The following is a 17,270-nucleotide window of genomic DNA, read 5'->3' as shown; positions in this document are numbered from 1 at the left end:
GATACTTGGCATAATACGCCATGGTCAAATCTGATAGGGCAATTGTAGAACAAGCAGTATCCGGGGGAGGAGGGGAGGAGGGGAGGCTGGAGGGAATCCCAGAGTAGTTGGAGGAAAAAGTTCCCCCTTGCCTGGCCACTGTAGCTCACAGAACGAAGTATTGCCTCCTGCCTGAAACAAGGAGTACTTTGATGCAGCGCAAACATGAAGTGGATAATTTACTCCTAGGATGGTCCCGTTCACCTCGATGCGAAGAGGATGCACGGTGTGATATTCCATCCCCGCTTAGAACAAACTACCTTGAAATGAGGCGACGTCATAGCCGATCCCAACTCCGAAGATTATCGGACGCAAGTTCTCATCGAAGCCATCGTCGCTTCGAAGATTTCTAGATAAAACCATCTTTTTTAGACACTCTGAGTAACATACATTGAGCTGCTTCAACCAGCCACCCCGCTTTTCCTGCGCGCCCTTTCCACACCAGACGGAAGTTTGATCGAGCGGCCCCGTGCAAGTTATGCCGCCAAAGCGCAAAGCCTCCGGCGAGACGCACCCACACAAGGGGAAGTCGCAGAGCTCTGCGTCCCAGAAACCCCAAGGCTTTAAATCCTACACTCTATCGCACGCCTACCGTCTCATTGAGCCCGGTCCCGTCCTCCTAGTATCAACAGGCTCCCTGTCCCAATCAACGCACAACATCATGACGATCGGCTTTCACATGGTGATGCAGCATGAATCACCGCCGCTCGTCGGCATCACCCTGGGCCCATGGGACGCGTCCTTCGCGACGCTCCAGAAACAGCGCGAGTGTGTCCTCGCCGTTCCATCGGTGGAGATAGCCGAGAAGGTCGTCGATATCGGGAATACCTCGGCGGAGGATAGCGAGATTAACAAATGGGATCGCTTTGGGCTGGATGCGCTCCCTGCGACGAAGGTTGACGCCCCCTTAGTGGGTGGACCGCATGTTATTGCGAATGTGGAGTGTGTGGTTGAGGATACGGCGATGGTTCACAAGTATAATATGTGGGTATTGAGACCTGTCCAGGCCTGGGTCAGTGCCAGTGAGGAGGAGGGCGGGAGGATGTTTCATCATCGCGGGCAAGGAATTATGGTGGCGGACGGGGAAGTCCTGGATTTCAGCCGGAGGATGGTTAAGTGGCAAGAGTTTGTTGATTGATAATTTGTGATACTCTGTGATAGACTTCTCGTAGGAAGATCAAGATCAGATCACCTTCGGAGCAGGATCATGCCATTGTACTCGATATATACTCATTAAAACGAACGTAAGTAACAAGTCATCATACTGCGCAAGGCCTCTGCGCCCAGCCTTTCGCCTGGTATACCGTGAAAACGAATCGCCGACCGTAGGAAAGAATAATATGTGCAAATCGCCCACACCAATTGCTGATTGGTGAGCACGCTGGGGTCCGAGAGCGGACCTCATAGCGAACGGATGATATCCCATTCAGGATTTAATGCACGCAGATCTGGGGTGGAATCAGTCGATGAGTTTATGGTTCCACGAGAGTCGGGAGAGTCGCCACTTACTGCATTCTCACATGACAGACCAGGGCAGCAAGCCATGGGCTCGCCCCAAGACTCGCTAGCATCGCATGAGGCGTTACCCTAAAAAGCGTCGGACGATCAGTATGGCTGTCGCACATGGGTCATTCTGGTGGACGGGCTCACTCCACGGCAGGTTTCAAGGGTACTTGGAAGAGCGTAGGACACGCCGGCCAGGAAGCCGAGGACGAGGACCGAGACACGCATGTTGGACGATGAGTTGGAAGGATAATGTGGAGTGAACGACGGCAATGGGGTATCTATAGACAGTCCGGTATTAGCAACGGGTCTGAAGCACAGTGTGTGCAAGGGTAAATCAGGGGGGATGCGGCAGGATGATCCAGCAGGATGTTGAATGCTTTCCGCAGCCGAAGTTGTGATGCAGGGATGCAGAAACAAGAACTACAAGAACACAGAACACAGAACACAAGAGACGACCTACGGGCGGATGTTCAAAGGCGCGGATATTCTAGACCCATATGATATGCAAAGAATGTCGGGTCACTGGGCGGAGACGTCTTATAGCATTCCGAAGCGGTTTGCCGTGCAACAATGGCAGGCGACTGCCGTGGAGCAGGGGCTGATCCTTTCACACAGGTGAAACAGGGCCGCCGCCAAGAGAAGATCTACAGGGGAGCTGGGGGTGAGGGCGATCGAGCCGCGGCGGGTCAAGAGGGGGCGGGGCAATGGGGGCTCCTGCGGGCAGTGGCAGGTCCTGCTGGGCTGGCGGCTGGCGGCATTTCAGTCAATCAAGATCAAGATCTGACAGGCTCCATGGGGGAGGCTTCGCTGTCCCACTGCGAGCAGGGATGGAGCCGAAGACTCGTTCATATCAAATGGGGATTCTCATGCGCCCGTTGGACAAGGTGGTGGGTGCTACCACAGACATAGGACATTTGCGCCAAAAATAGTCAGCGACGGGATATGACAACTTGTTGCTGCAAGCGAACGGTAGGGGCCAACACGAAGGCGTGGAGTATTTGTCAACATCGAGTCACATCAAGTAATGCCCGATCACAATCCTTGTCAGCGAGGACTGGTGGACATGGACATGGGGGCGTCGTAAGCCTCTGTCAGCAATTACACTTCATGTCATGCTGCGAGGGGCGAACGGCAGTACAGAAGAGCCAAGGGCCTTGGCGGGGATGCACAAGCTGCCGTTGCCGAGTGTAGAAGTGATATACTTAGTGGGGCGGAGAAAGGGGTCTCAGTGGTGATATTCGTGTCGATGGTTGGAGACGGGAAGACAGGTTGGATATAAGGGAAGAGCTGTACCAGTAAATGAAGTATTCCACGGTTCTTCCATTCCCCCCTGAGCTCGACCAGTGCTAGACCCTAAACCCTTCTACTCCCACTCCCAAATAGGCCCTTGTTGCCTATAATGGTGATGCCTTGCTGCCATTCGCAATTCGATTTCGGTTGACCTCCGGAGCCAGGACGGCAGAACATCTGCCGACATAGCGAGCTGACGCAGTACTTGCCTCTCGAGGCAGGCATGAGTTCACCTTACGCATCTAAAGAAGCTTTCGCACTCCTTCGACCGCTAATTCGAGTTCCTCTTGCCGCTCGGGATTCATGATATGTAATACTTTGAGCGACTCGGGTAAGATGCTGGCATTGGTGACTAGTGTCATAGGCATAGTCTGACCAGTCCTCTTCACCTTCCTCAGACGCCCCGACAAAATATTTGACTGCGGTATGCAGCGACATCAAGGTGTGGAAGTGGGCTAGATCCACCGGTCCTAGCAGCCGGTCTTCAATATGGAAAATAGCGTGTCACATACGAAAGCCAAAGGCACGTCCGTGTGTCACGGACAAAGTATAATGCACACATGATCTTCGAAGTCGATAAATAGGCCTGCTCATGGAAGTCCCAATCGTGTTCGAAGACAAAGGGTTGCACGCAAGTGCATTGGCTGAGAATCATCAGTAGGTTACGCGGCCCAGATTTACAAGCCATGAGTTCAGGTACACCAGCGAAGGGGATGGATAGTCTCTCTCATATCACTCCGGATGTTTCCCGGAGCGTTCCCCTGGTCGGTTCCCTGGCCGGGGATCCTTAATTTCACGACTATATCGAGGAGAAGCCGTAAGTCTGCCTCACCAGCCTCCGTTAATGGTTGATCTTCGTTCGTGCCGGGCCGAGATGTCTTCACAGCGATCCATGTCTCGTGCTCAAGTTCTTGAGGATGAAGTAAGCCGCACGTATGAGGCCAGAGATGGGCAGAGTATTGCCAGTCAGACTCCGTAGCTTTTCCTCCGTATCAGCATTCAGAATGATGAAGAGCTGACACGCTTCAGTCAACTTGGGTGACGGTCCTGCTCTACGTGTGTCATACTGGGGCCATCATATTGTGGTAGCCTCCCCGGTTGGGGTAGCATCGGCTGGGGCTGCGCGACCGTCAGCCACACCCGCAAGGCCCGAGAATTCAAGCAATAAGTGGGTCTGTGTCTAAGCCGAAACCTGGCTTAAGTATCCGAGCCTAAATGAGAAATAGACAAGCAAAAGGGGGAGCGAATTTTGGTGTGGAAAGCTGGAGAAGTGTGAGCAATGTCCGATTTCCGAATAAACTCACGAGCTCGTATGGAATCAACACGGTCGAACTGTTAGTTGATAGAACGGAGAAGGCAGCTGCTTTTGCTGTGGGTTTCCGTCGGCAAGGGTTGAGCTGCGTGAGGGAGTTCTTCAGGTTTACAACCACGCTGGAAATGAGACAGGCTAGTCGCCTATAGACCATGTCACACCAATGGGAATCTCGGTATCCTCGCCAGTGCGCAGCCCAGCATGCTTTCTTCCGGGTTCGGCACCGTCCGACTGTGTCCAGCCGCTGCGCGGGTGGCGGTAAATTCCTGGCCCCACCGGGTTTCCCGAAACGCCCTTCAGAATTTTTCTTGGCTTGGCTGGGGTAGCATCGACACTTGGGAAAATTTCGTCTCTGAATAACTTATGTTATTGGTCAATGCTTGCATAATCGTGAAAGTTCTTTCATTAGGGCAAGAAATCCCCCATAAATCCGGACTTGGAGAAGGAAAGCCGAACAGCACACCAGCTTGCCCATTATGAGTAACGAGGAGTCATATGTCGTTGACAAGGGCGTGATTGATGAGCCCCTCCAGAAAGATGAGGATAAGCCATTCTCAGCGGCGGATTTGGAACCCTTCGGCAATGAGGAGACGGCCGAGGTCAAGTATCGGACTATGAAATGGTGGTAAGTAACGATTCTATGCACGTGAAAAAATGCAGGTGGGAATATGGCCAAGGCTGACCGCGTACTAGGCACTGTGGCATGCGTGAGTATCCAGTTCTAATATGACTCAGCCCAGAGTCTGATATCTAATGATAATGCCAGTCATGATCGCCGAGAATGTCTCTGTGGGAATTCTCTCTCTGCCATCCGCTGTGGCCACCCTGGGAATGGGACCGTATGTACCTCCTCCTTGAAACTACATTGGTTCTTGACCAATCATTTACTTTAGCGCCGCAATCATGATCATTTTCATCTCAGCCCTTTCATGGTATACTGGTTATGCCATTGGCCAATTCAAACTCCGTCATCCCCACATTCACAGCATGGGAGACGCGGGCGAGCTCCTGATGGGCCGCTTCGGTCGTGAGCTGTTGGGAATTGGCCAGCTGCTTTTGCTTATTTTCCTCATGGCGAGCAACATCTTGACATTCAACATCTTGATGAATGTCCTGACCGACCACGGTGCCTGCACCTTGGTGTTCGGTGTAGTTGGCCTGGTCATTTGCTTCCTTGGTGCCCTGCCCCGTACTATGGAGAAAGTCTACTGGATGTCTGTTGCTTGTGCGTATAACCAGCCAGAGCTACAATCGGGCCATATCTCAAAGCCTCGGCCAGCATCACTGACCGGTATACAGCATTCGTGAGCGTTCTTGTCGCGACAATCATCACCATGATCACTGCGGGCGTGGAGACCAAAGGTCATGTCGTGAACGAAGCCACTACAGAAGTCAGCTTCCGTGAGGGTTTCCTGGCCATCACCAATATCATTTTTGCTTACCGTACGTTGGACAATCACCTGATGTTGATATTTATCAGCAATTGCCCCTAGCTTACATCCAGATCTTCACTGAAAACGATCGAGCTAACCTGAATATTATGCAGTTGCTCATGTTGCTTACTTCGGCTTCATGTCTGAGACGGAGGATCCACGCACCTTCAACAAGTCGCTTGCAATGCTTCAAATTATCGATACTGTTCTGTATCTCGTCAGTGCCTTGCTTATTTATCATTACGTTGGACCCAATGTCAAGTCGCCCGCCATCTCCTCTCTGAGTCCTTTGATGAGTAAGATTGCTTGGGGTATTGCCATTCCGACAGTGAGTCTTTCGATTTAACCTAGTTGTTGTGTCTTCTTGTCTGGGGACCCCGCTGACAGAACGCAAGACCATCCTCTCCGGTGTCGTCTTAGGCCATGTTGCGTGCAAATACATCTACGTGCGCATTTTCCGCGGGTCGAACCAGATGCACAGCCGCAGCTTGCTATCCATTGGATCTTGGGTGGCTATCTGCCTCGGTGTTTGGCTTCTCTCTTGGGTCGTGGCGGAGTCAATTCCCGTGTTCAATGACCTGCTGAGTCTTATTGTATGTCTGAGGTATATCAAATGATCTCTCGGGACACTGGCTAACGCAATCCGGTCTTGTAGAGTGCGCTATTTGGAAGCTGGTTTAGCTGTAAGTTTGACATTACCTTCCATTGGCTGCGTCCTATCCAAATTCTAACACGTGTTGTAGTCGGCCTCCCCGCTGTCTTTTGGTTACACATGAACAAAGGTCAATACTTCCAAAACTACAAGAAAGCATTTTTGACGATTACCAATGTGCTGATTTTCGGCATCTCCTGTGCTATTGTAAGTTTCTCGCTGCTCTTTGGCATTTGCCTGTTTTGCACAGGCCTTTTCACCAGTCATCTCAAGTTCTCAATTTCCATTCTGCTCACGGCTAATTTTCTGCAGTGCGGACTGGGCCTCTATGTTTCAGGAGCCGCAATACACGATGACTCGAGGTCTAACAGTTGGTCCTGTGCTAACAGCGCGTGATGATGCAAAAGAATTGTAATTTGAAGGGGCAGGGATAAGCCTTATTCTGGACGACATTAACTGACAGCAGTGGATGATTTGCATGAAAATATTTAAATAGACTTGAATTTGTATATAGGTTGCTTGCTGAGGCAATCTCAGAGAAACGCAAGCGTAACCTCAGCGCTCGAAGCTGTGCTGAAGAGGGACTGGGGTGAGTGTTAGGGGATGGCATAGGAACTAATCACCGAATCACTTCTCTAATTCGCAGTAAAGGCATCATGCTTGTTCCTGTTCAATATCTATGACTAAATATGTGTACACACCTAACACGTGGTTGACGTCAACCTTACTCTGACATTACTTGACCCCACTTCGTCAATGATGTTCTTGAAATATTCACACATCCTATCGAAAAATTTCTGGACTGCGATCGGAGAGATGGCAGTGCGCTTCCTTAGTCTTGCTGCTGAAATCCGCAGCGAGATATACATGTGTCTCCTAGTACGCAGAGATCCTATTGATCCTTGGTTTAGAGACTATGAGCTGGGACCAAATATCCTTTCCACCAACTCGACAATCCTACACGAGGCCAGGCCGCTACTCTATGCCAATAACTGCTTTGAACTTGTGCTCTGGAGCTGGAAATCCAAACTTATACCTCAATTTTTCGATACCATTGGCTTTGTCAATGCATCATACCTTCAGTGTATTCGCATCGACTTTCCTCCAGTTCGCGACCTTGAAGTTGAAGACGATGTCAGCCTGGGAGAAGACAGCCTTTATATACTGGAAAAGATACAATCACACTGTACCAAGCTAAAAACACTCATAATCAGCTCAGAGGGCCCCGGTTCCTCGTATAGAAAGCTGTGTTATAACAGGGCTACGATTTCTGCCAAGGAATTCGCGCTGGCCATTGCTCGCTTCAAGGAAATTTCATCTCTCCAACAAATCATCGTCGAGATGTATGAATGTTCAAGCTCAATTATCAAAAGCAAAGTGGAGAGTCATGGACGGATACCCAACGTGGTGGGGCCAAAAGGAAACAAGGGTCGGGACAAGGACCGATCGTGGGATGGTTTTGAAGATGATGAAAGCTGGCCGAAAAAATATAGTATGATTGACAGAAAAGTGGAGAGTCATGGACGGATACCCAACGTGGTGGTGCCAGGGGGAGGTAAGGGTCGGACCAAGAAATTTAGTATGTTTGCCAGAATATAGCTTTGAGAGTATTATCTGATGCGAGCTAGTTGCTATATTCTTTGCTAGCTATGTCTCAAAACTAGGGGCATTTTTAATGGATACACCACTTTCGAAATGCCTGGGTTAGCAACCGTATTAGAGGCTATTACCTCCAATTCTAGGAAAGTGAGATAGCAGAATATTGATACTGATAGGTAGATATAGTGTGCCACCGGGGATATTTCCGGATTCGCGCTTGTTTTTCTCCTCAGATTCGATATCTTCGTTAAATGGTCACGTATTCTTATTGACTTACCAAGGGTAACAGTGTAAAGGGAAAGGGGCTAGTACCAACCCGAAACGTGAAGGGATGGATTGACGTCCTAAATACGTCAAGAAGTGCCAGATATTACAAAATTCCTTACTGGCAGACTGCTTTTTTGTAAGCCTCGGCTCTCACTTACCCCTGTGTTTAGATTGACGGATATGCAGTAATCTACGTGTCTCAATCCTAGTATTAGAGATGGAAAACCCCCACTGTAGTATGTAACCTAACCCCTGAAAACGGGGCTTGAAGTTGCAGAAAAACTAAATTCAATAATGTCCAGGGCTTGCCGATAATTAGGTTAGCAGGCCACTAGAGCCTAGTCGCCTTGGATCTCTAGACAGTGCAGAATATGATACCAGTGATATTGCCAAACATCAAGTTAAAATATACAGGGAAGAAAGAAGGGCTGACGGACAAATTGGGTACAAATACAGCCTGTCTCAGTCCGCCAGTACATCATGTCCCTAGGAACCGTCACGTTGATCGTACATGAAATCTGCAGAACCCACCGCGTATCCGTCAAACCGACAGGCTGAGATTGGCTTCTGCACGTTTACAGGATCGGCCAACCAAGCCACCGCACACAAGTACTCCTCCACTATAAAGTTCGTCTTGTCAACAGGCAGGTCGGCATCCGCGTGATGAATGTTGCAATGAAGTACATTTCCTTCCGATAATCGGGGGAACCAAACCCAGCCTGTCCGCGACAGAGTGGTGTCACGAAGTAACTCGAGGGCATCATCAGACCCTTGGCTATATGTCTCCAGCAACCAGTCAAAGAGTTGAGTAGTCATGAGTTCCCAGAGCACAGCCGCATCTTCGACACCGTTCGGGCCCTGCGATACTAACTCATGCACTCGTTTCACAGGGCAATGCTCACGGAGCATCATTTCGTCCTGTTCGGTTCTCACTCTGTTCAGCAGGTCGAGGACCGTATCCTCCGGTATGACCGGGATACGCGCTGGGAGATTTTGTAGGGTAGGTCCAGAGAGCTCCAGGAGAGATATGTCGCTACTGCCGGGACCGTCCTCAGTGGGCCATGATCTACCGGATTGCAGGTTGGTGATGATCGCTTCGGAAGCTCCTGTATATCGAACATTCATCAATGCACAAGCAGCCAATGCAATAATCGGGGCGGAAATTCCAAATTGAGATCGCATCTGTGTGAGTTCAGGCAGGTGGATGAAACGTTTTGGCAAGGTAGCGGGGTCAGCTCTCTTGGGAGTGATATTGGAGCCGAGGCTTTCTGGAGGGGTGTAATTCTGATCCAGAATCTGGAATACCCGATGGATATCCCAAACTGCATCTTTCGCGGAGGCAATACCGCTGAACTTGCGCACGAAATAGCGCACAGATTCTTCTGCGTCTACAGTAGAGCGATAGGCTTCGTAGTTGGCAGCAAACTCACGGTAAGGGTGCCAGTTCAACTGTGGTTTTCCATCAAAGAGATGGTTAAGATCACGAATCCAGCGTTCCATCACCATTCCATCGAACAGGAGGTGATGGATATGTAGGACCATGCCACACCGTGAGGTTGAGTGCAGAGGTAAAATGGTCATTTTGCAAAGGGGACCATAACCCGAGTCAACGAAGTCATCTAGCTGGTACTCGGTGACCGCTTTGAGATCATCAACCTCAGGGCCATTTATGATCTGGTTTTTAAACCAAGATGCACTGGGATGCATCACCGCGTAAACGGGGGGCTCATTCTCCACAACTGCAACAACACTGCGCAGCAGTTCGTGTCGTTGTAACCATGTCTCGAGAATGGCGGCGATCTGGTCCGCGCTCAGATCCCGCCTGACCGAGAAGTCAATGCGAAGATCCCAGGCGCCTGGATAAGGTCGATCAAGGGAGAGCATTCGAAAGAGGTCGGTCATTGGGATGAGCTCATCAATGTCATCCACGTGTAATCCCAGATGGGCAGCCGCGCGTTGTTTCTTGATGGCGACGGTCGTTGTTGTCTTGGATTCAAGTGGCGCTCCCAGGCTCAACTGGGGGGTGTGTGTCCCACCAAGGAGCCGAGCCTGTTTCTCAATGGTATTAGCAGCCAGCAAGTCTTTCAAGGTGAGCTTCCAGCCCTTTTTCTTAGCCAGCTGAAGAAATTGGATCAGCATTGTGCTATCGGTGAAGGTGCGAATGGGCATGTCCGTCTTGATTTCTGGGACATCCAACCCCGAGACCGATGACCACAATGCTGTGAGTTCTTTGTGGATATCATTATTTTCATCCTTTGGTGTTGCAGCGATGGTCGGAGGAGTACTGGGAGCAGTGCTAGTCTCGGTGATGTTTGGAGTCTGCGCTCGCGATGACGCGGTGCTGGAGCCTGCCAGGTAGGCGGCCACCCACTCTTTCACAACGTTTTTCTTGATCTTGCCCGATGTCGTGGTGGGATATTTCTCGCGGTTGAGGTCATCTTGAAGATGAAGGACTAGCTTGGGTGCAAATGATCGGCCCATTGCGCGTACCACGGCCGACTGCAGGCCCTGGAAGAAGGACCGGTCTTTGCGATCGTACGTCTCAATGACGGCAACAGGCACCTCGCTCACAATGTCATCAGGCGCTCCAACCACAACAGCAGTGGCAACCCCCGGCTGCCCAGCCAAGCACTGCTCGATCTTAAGCGGGGAGATGTTCTCCCCAGCTCGAATGATCAGGTCCTTGTATCTCCCGAGCAGATATATACAACCATCATCGTCCATATATCCCTGATCCCCCGTCGCTTGCCAAGGCACGGTGCCTTCCTTATAACATGTTGCGTTGTCCTCCTCACTGCCTTGATAGTATCCTTCAATAACCGGATATCCTCCCTGGTGAAGCTCACCAATTTCATTCCGCTGCAAAGGCGTCCTGCTGCCAGGGGCACAGATGCGGAGATGCGATCCCGCGACGGCTGGTCCCAGGCATATCTCATCACCATCTTGCACATTCGTGATTCGTGGATCGGTCACATCCATTACATTGTATAACGTTGCAACGCCTTCCGTTGTCCCGTATCCTGCGACAATCTTCTTTGCGCCGAGCGCACTGCATTCCCGCAGGACCTGTGGGGTAATCGGTCCTCCTCCGAGGCATATCCCAAACGGAGATGCGAGATCCTCTTCTAAAGCCACTGAGTATGTGTGCATGGCATGTATCATCGTGGCCACGGCCGCGATCCACACCCGTGAGCCAGTCGCAAGGCCCTCAAATGTCGCTGCCGGATTGAATTCAGGGCTTGGGATCACAACTGTTCCTCCGGCTACCCAGAAGGCAAGGTTCATCGCAATGTTGAAAACATGAAAAGACGGCAGGTGCTGACAGATCGAGTCGTCGCGGGTCAGCGACCAGTGATCCACAAGCCCGAGTGCTGGAGTCACGATGGTGACGGATGAATGAGGGCAGATCTTAGGGCGAGACGTGGTGCCACTGGTCCCCAACATAAGAATTATATCATCGCGCTTCAGCTGAGGCAGCACAATTCCAGCTGGATCTGGATCGGCCATCATTGCGGACAAAGTTCTCCATCCGCGTGGCAAATCCTCAGTCTCACGTCCCACTGCGACGGGCGCGACAATGCTTTTCAATCGCACCTGGGGCATCAGTTCAGTGTCGAGGATATTTTCAACGCATTCAGCAAATTCCAGATGAGAGACGAAAATTGCCTCCGCCCAAACCTTTCGCAAAAGGTATATCGCGTCGGACGGAGTGTTGAGCGCGCGAGGATCCAATGGAACGAAATGACATCCTACACGCGCACTGGCGAGGAAAAGGAGGGCCCATTCGATCTCATTGTATAGGAATGTAGCGATGCGACTTCCTTTTCGCAATCCTGCAGATGAAAGCCGATGGGCCAAGCGGACACTGCCATCGCGAAGCTGGGCATACGTCCAGCTCAGGTTACCGACCCCAAGATGGTCTTTTTGGTGAAAGGACAGCACCGCTATATCATTGGGCTGTCGTTGTGCGACACGGTCGAATGTTGTGATGAGATTATTTGCTGGTTTGCGCTGCCGCTCGTCTTTTGTCTGTGCGATGGCTCGCGATCGCATTGCCTCCCCGGCCATGTTGAGCTAGAGCAGCAAGTCGGATTAGCTAGAGTTGCACGCCTCTCGGGATTATGGAAACTGTACGCTGAGCGAAGAAAAGCGGTTCAAGTGACACAATAGCCGGGTTTTTAGTCGGGTATGCTCAGCGCAGTTCTTTGTGAAACTAATAATATCGGTCAAGCGAAGTCACTAACGGACTCCTTCGACAATAATCGACACAGGCGACTGAGCTCGATAGAATCGCGTATCCAAAGCGAGGATATCTGTCGAGTTCATCAACTCCTGTCTATCACTTGTCAATCAAACTCTCTTACTATTGCATCATCTGTGCACGCTATTATTCACCAGTGCGAGCTTTTTTCAACTATCGAATGCTCCACCTGCCCGATGAAGAGTCCCGATAGAAACCTGGGAAATTAGCCGGTGGGGACTTGCCTGTTTGGGCAATGATGATCAGTGCCAATCGCAGATAAGGCAAAAACCCTTGCCCGATCGGATTTGCGTACCCTACTCCGTACTCGTCGACATGATCGGCAGGAAAGTGGAGCAGTCAGAATCGCTAGTAGAGATCTTCACGAGGACTACGGCATAGAGCTAACTTTAAATCCTTTGGCCATATTCCACCATGCTCCCGCTATACACCTTTCTAGTATGGATTATTCGATAGTCCGGATGCAGCTGGCAAAACCTTTCTCACCCCTCAAACCAATGTGGTTGGCAGCAGTGCGAGCATGGACGTTAATCAAACGCTGCATGAATATCCCCCGAATACAGACCCATCTACAGGGCCCGTGCCTGCCACTTGCCATGTCTCCACTCATGGGCCCACTGCCGAAAGCCACGTTCGCGAACTATCAGAGAGGTCCAAATCCTGAAAATGAGCGAAGTATTTACATTATTTAGAAAATTATGATCATCCGATCTCCTCAAATTCGATTGCCGAGCATCTCCTCTGGTGAGAGATTTGCCAAGGTAGAAGCTCCATTTTCTCGAATTTACTATTGTTTGACCTACATGTCCTCGTCGACGCCACCAAATATGATGGGGGTTTTTGGTGTTGACTCTGATGATCGTTTTCCGGCCCGCAAGTGATATACAAGTGGAGAACAGCGTGGTGAAGTCATGTTCCGACCAGATTGGGGGTTTTAAAGTTTGTTCAATTGTACAAAGGAAACATGTTGTTCAAACCCCTTTCTTTTTACAATACACGAACAAGCTGAATCTCCACTTTTCTCGCTGTTGTGGATGAGTAATCTCTCGAAATTTCCCGCGTCGCGAGAGGAAACGAAATCAATATCACTGGGTGCGAAGCGGGAGAACTAATTAATCGGCGATTTGTGCTGGCGGAATTCTGTAACTCCGTACTCTAGACAGCTTTACGCATTTGATCATTCGATCCAATATGGGTAAGATCGTGCTCGAGAATCTGGCAAAAGTGCCTGGATGTCTGCGCGAGTCTATAACGCGCTCCAAGGCGGAGTACCGAAGGCTGGGAAATTCGGGGCTCAGAGTATCAAATCCCATTCTCGGCGGATTGACTTTGGGTAGCTCTCGCTGGCTTCCCTGGGTTTTGGATGAGGACAAGGTACCTATTAACCATTATGACCCCCCATACACCATATAGGGTTGCTGCTCACCCAGTTATAGGCCCTTGGTATCCTGAAGGCAGCATATGATCGCGGCATAAATACAGTATGTGCTCACTCCACGTACCCATTTCAGTACTGGCTAACCCAATGCAAGTGGGACACTGCGAACGTTTACTCAAATGGCGAGTCCGAAAGGATCATAGGGCAGGCCCTTCAGAAATACAAGATTCCCCGCCAGAAAGTCATCATCATGACCAAGTGCTATCGGGTTCTTTGTGACCCTGAAAACCATGATCCAGGTTCTATGGTCACCATGCATCATGAGCTGGCAGATTCCAGCAAGGATTACGTGAACCAATGGGGTAGGTCGAATGGCGCTTCCCTCCCCAATAATGCAGAACCCCGCATACTTATTTCATACCAAGGATTATCACGTACTGCCATCTTCAAGGCGGTTGAAGGCTCGCTGCGCCGGTTAGATACCAGTTATATCGATGTCCTTCAGATCCATCGCTTTGATCCCACTGTCCCACCGGAAGAAACCATGCGCGCCTTGGATGACTTGGTAAGGTCTGGCATGGTCCGCTACATTGGTGCCAGCTCGATGTGGACATATCAATTTGCCACCTTGCAGCACATTGCGGAGAAGAATGGGTGGACCAAGTTTATCTCGATGCAAAATCATTATAATCTACTGTATCGGGAAGAAGAGCGAGAGATGAACCCATTCTGCAATTTGACTGGGGTTGGGCTCACACCGGTATGTGCTTTCTCTAGCCTCAACAATACACTCAGAATCAGCTAATGAATCTCTCAATAGTGGGCTGCATTGGCATCGGGGAGGTTAGCCCGGGACCCAATGGGGAAGACAAGTTCCATCCGGGCTGAGTGGAGCGCTCGTGGATCCATGTATGACAATGGAGGCGACAATATTGATGGAATTGTTGGAAGGGTACGAGAGATTGCTTTAAATAGAGATTGGCCGATGAGCCACGTGAGTTTGGCCTGGCTGAATCGGCGGGTCACAGCACCCATCATTGGGTTTAGCTCGAGTAATCGCATGGATGAGGCTCTGGATGCGCGGGGCAAACAGCTTTCCGAGGAGGAAGAGCGCTATTTGGAAGAACTATATCTTCCCAGAGCTATACAAGGGCATGAATGAATGGGTGGGAGAAGTGGCGTGGCAGAGTCCTCTGTTGTATCAATACATATATTATTGTTTCTGTTACCTATTGCCGTGCTATAATCTATATCACAATGTATATCTAATTAGACGATCTGCAGTAATATTGGTCTGAGTACCCCGTAGTAGGAATGTTTGTATGGTGAAATAATTAACGTTTGCTGGGATAGGGTTGGCATATTATATTTGGTACGACCATTCAATAAACTTAATCATAGGACACTTGTAAAATCGAAATAAAAGAAACTGGTATATTGGACAGAGGTATAAAATGGAGGGGAATAATGAAACTAAGTACAACGAATGATAATATGTAGCCACTCCCCGCTACCAACGCCAGTCAACTCGTTCGTGGTCCCGGGTTGGCCAATACCCGAACCTGACACCAGAAGCAAGACCTGTCTTCTCTCTCAACTCAGATAATTTGGAATGATCAAACTCTTAGGTGAGTCTGTGTGAAGCTGAGTTTTGTGTTTTGAGGTTCCTTTCCCAACTTTGCTGGAGGAGTGCTAAGTTTCATGCGTCGACCCCAGGTAACATGCGTCTTTCTTGTCCGCTTCCAAACAGTGACTGATTTGAACGACTTATCGGACCCCAATGTGCTCAAAGTTGCGGTGCTGCTTTGATCTTCGTCATCGGTTGTGTTGACAGATCGACTGAGGGGCGGAGTGGCGGTAGCTATAGGACGCGAGTCGCAGAGCAGAGAGGCGTTGGCGGCGAAGCGTGCCAGAGCATTTACGCTTGCAGGATCACGAGGAATAAAGTGAGAGCCGAGGTATTCCACGATTTCGTATGAGACGAAAGAGCGCGCCAAGTTCATAGACAACTCATGCTCAACGACAGCATCCATGCTGGCGAGTGTATGACAGCTTGGTGTGTGCATTGGCCACTGGTAGAGACTGCCATAGTATTTTAATGTCCCCTGGTATCCTCCAATAGACATGACGAATCTCAAGCGTTCCTGGTCTGGAAGGCGTAGGTAATCGTCCACAGGAAGACCCTGTGCGCGAATAGCCGTGACCTTGTCCGGGTTTCCATGGCATTCGAGTAAAGAGCACACCATCCCTGCTACAGCAGCTCCCTGCGAAAATCCAATAACGCCATGAATGGGCCTGCCATGGATGAATTCGGCCAGGGAGGCAAGCGAGATCTCGATGCCCTTGTAATCATTCACCGTATCCCGACCATACCACCAGCCTCGGTTTGTTTGTTCTTCTTTAGCTTGAGCTATCACCGTTTGCTTGTCGCGCTCATCTTCGACAAAATCCTCGCTGTTCCACCCAAGTCCAATTGGGGGTTCGAGAACCAAAGGCGCATCTGGGCTCAAGAACTCGATGCCACCTGGAAACTCTGAAAGGATCTCGGGCGCAAGAAGTTCGGTGATACGATGTGCTATAGGACTGATTTTTGCCTCAATATAAGACCCGGTCGCAGCAAAGCCTAAAAAGAAGTGATTGTTAAGAAACACCCATGGTAATCGCAAACCAATCAACCCCATACTGACCATGTAGCATGAGGATCCGAAACTTTGGCAATTTCGAGGCAGCTGTGTCCGACCTCATTTTTCATTCGGGGAATTTCTGATGTTCTGACGGAATCTTGTTGTCGGGGAAGACTGAAGATGCAGCCGGGTTACTGCGTGTATATTCTGCTGTAGCATTAGCCCGATTGCTCCTTGCGCCGGGGGAAGGATTCAGGGGTGACGTTCTTGACACATTGTGTGGAGTTCACTAATCTCAATTTTTACATCCATCTTTCAATAACGTGATACTTCTCAGTAAGTTTGTTTTTCTTCTTTTTTGGAAGATAATATTCTCGGTGAATTTCCGGCTCTCCTGCGGCCTGCGGGGTGCTGAGTGGGAGGCACTCTCCTATGTCGATAATGCCGATCTTAGCCACAATAGACCTCGACGGCGTACTGAGAACAGGACAACCATAGTGGGGGCTTGACCTCGAGCTGAAAAATGGGGAATTGGGACTGTGAACTGAAATGATTCATCCAGAGACCCGATGAGCAAGTTCCACAAAGCTCCATGCGGTCGAACCCAGGTTTCCCTTCTTGTCCCGTCCCTGGGAGATCTACAGCCCACGTGTCTCCACATCTCCGCTTTGACAACCTATGGAACTATTGGACTCCACTCTGATGGGGTTCATGAGCTGATAGCCCTGCGCTACGGTGCCCTGAGCCAGATCGGACCTGACGACTATGATGATCGACTCCCGACCATGAACGCCACCTGCCCATGAACGCCACCTTATCTCAGCCGACCCGAAGGAATCGCAGGGAGAGGAGTGTGTACAGGGAAAGGGGTTCACATCGTATTCCGACCAATAGAGCAGTGATCGCACC

General features: G+C 50.2%; 6 protein-coding genes across 6 annotated transcripts; 4 read left to right on the top strand and 2 right to left on the bottom strand.

Annotated features, from left to right (window-relative positions):
* Positions 1 to 517: 517 nt before the first annotated feature.
* N7482_008873 (flavin reductase family protein) lies at positions 518 to 1,177 on the top strand (the record flags this gene model as incomplete). Its single annotated transcript, XM_056690997.1, has 1 exon — positions 518 to 1,177. One exon carries the CDS (start codon positions 518 to 520, stop codon positions 1,175 to 1,177), a length of 660 nt encoding a protein of 219 aa, XP_056540762.1.
* Positions 1,178 to 4,623: 3,446 nt separating this feature from the next.
* On the top strand, positions 4,624 to 6,628 carry N7482_008872 (uncharacterized protein; the record flags this gene model as incomplete). Its single annotated transcript, XM_056690996.1, has 10 exons — positions 4,624 to 4,772; positions 4,841 to 4,854; positions 4,914 to 4,986; positions 5,041 to 5,372; positions 5,447 to 5,590; positions 5,694 to 5,908; positions 5,976 to 6,173; positions 6,236 to 6,263; positions 6,324 to 6,439; positions 6,545 to 6,628. 10 exons carry the CDS (start codon positions 4,624 to 4,626, stop codon positions 6,626 to 6,628), a joined length of 1,353 nt encoding a protein of 450 aa, XP_056540761.1.
* Positions 6,629 to 8,584: 1,956 nt separating this feature from the next.
* Positions 8,585 to 12,166, bottom strand: N7482_008871 (nonribosomal peptide synthase; the record flags this gene model as incomplete). The annotated part of the gene is made up of 1 exon (XM_056690995.1): positions 8,585 to 12,166. One exon carries the CDS (start codon positions 12,164 to 12,166, stop codon positions 8,585 to 8,587), a length of 3,582 nt encoding a protein of 1,193 aa, XP_056540760.1.
* A 1,384-nt stretch (positions 12,167 to 13,550) lies between these two features.
* On the top strand, positions 13,551 to 14,899 carry N7482_008870 (aldo/keto reductase; the record flags this gene model as incomplete). Its single annotated transcript, XM_056690994.1, has 4 exons — positions 13,551 to 13,733; positions 13,796 to 13,840; positions 13,892 to 14,497; positions 14,558 to 14,899. The coding sequence occupies 4 exons, from the start codon at positions 13,551 to 13,553 to the stop codon at positions 14,897 to 14,899; spliced, it is 1,176 nt and encodes a 391-aa protein (XP_056540759.1).
* Positions 14,900 to 15,353: 454 nt separating this feature from the next.
* Positions 15,354 to 16,482, bottom strand: N7482_008869 (uncharacterized protein; the record flags this gene model as incomplete). Its single annotated transcript, XM_056690993.1, has 2 exons — positions 15,354 to 16,360; positions 16,425 to 16,482. 2 exons carry the CDS (start codon positions 16,480 to 16,482, stop codon positions 15,354 to 15,356), a joined length of 1,065 nt encoding a protein of 354 aa, XP_056540758.1.
* A 448-nt stretch (positions 16,483 to 16,930) lies between these two features.
* N7482_008868 (uncharacterized protein) lies at positions 16,931 to 17,167 on the top strand (the record flags this gene model as incomplete). The annotated part of the gene is made up of 1 exon (XM_056690992.1): positions 16,931 to 17,167. The coding sequence occupies one exon, from the start codon at positions 16,931 to 16,933 to the stop codon at positions 17,165 to 17,167; it is 237 nt and encodes a 78-aa protein (XP_056540757.1).
* Positions 17,168 to 17,270: the final 103 nt, after the last annotated feature.

The sequence above is a fragment of the Penicillium canariense genome (genome assembly GCF_028826845.1).
Source record: "Penicillium canariense strain IBT 26290 chromosome Unknown utg000006l_segment0_segment0, whole genome shotgun sequence".
Classification (NCBI taxonomy): Eukaryota; Fungi; Ascomycota; class Eurotiomycetes; order Eurotiales; family Aspergillaceae; genus Penicillium; species Penicillium canariense.
This window is presented reverse-complemented; position numbering and strand designations above follow the sequence as displayed.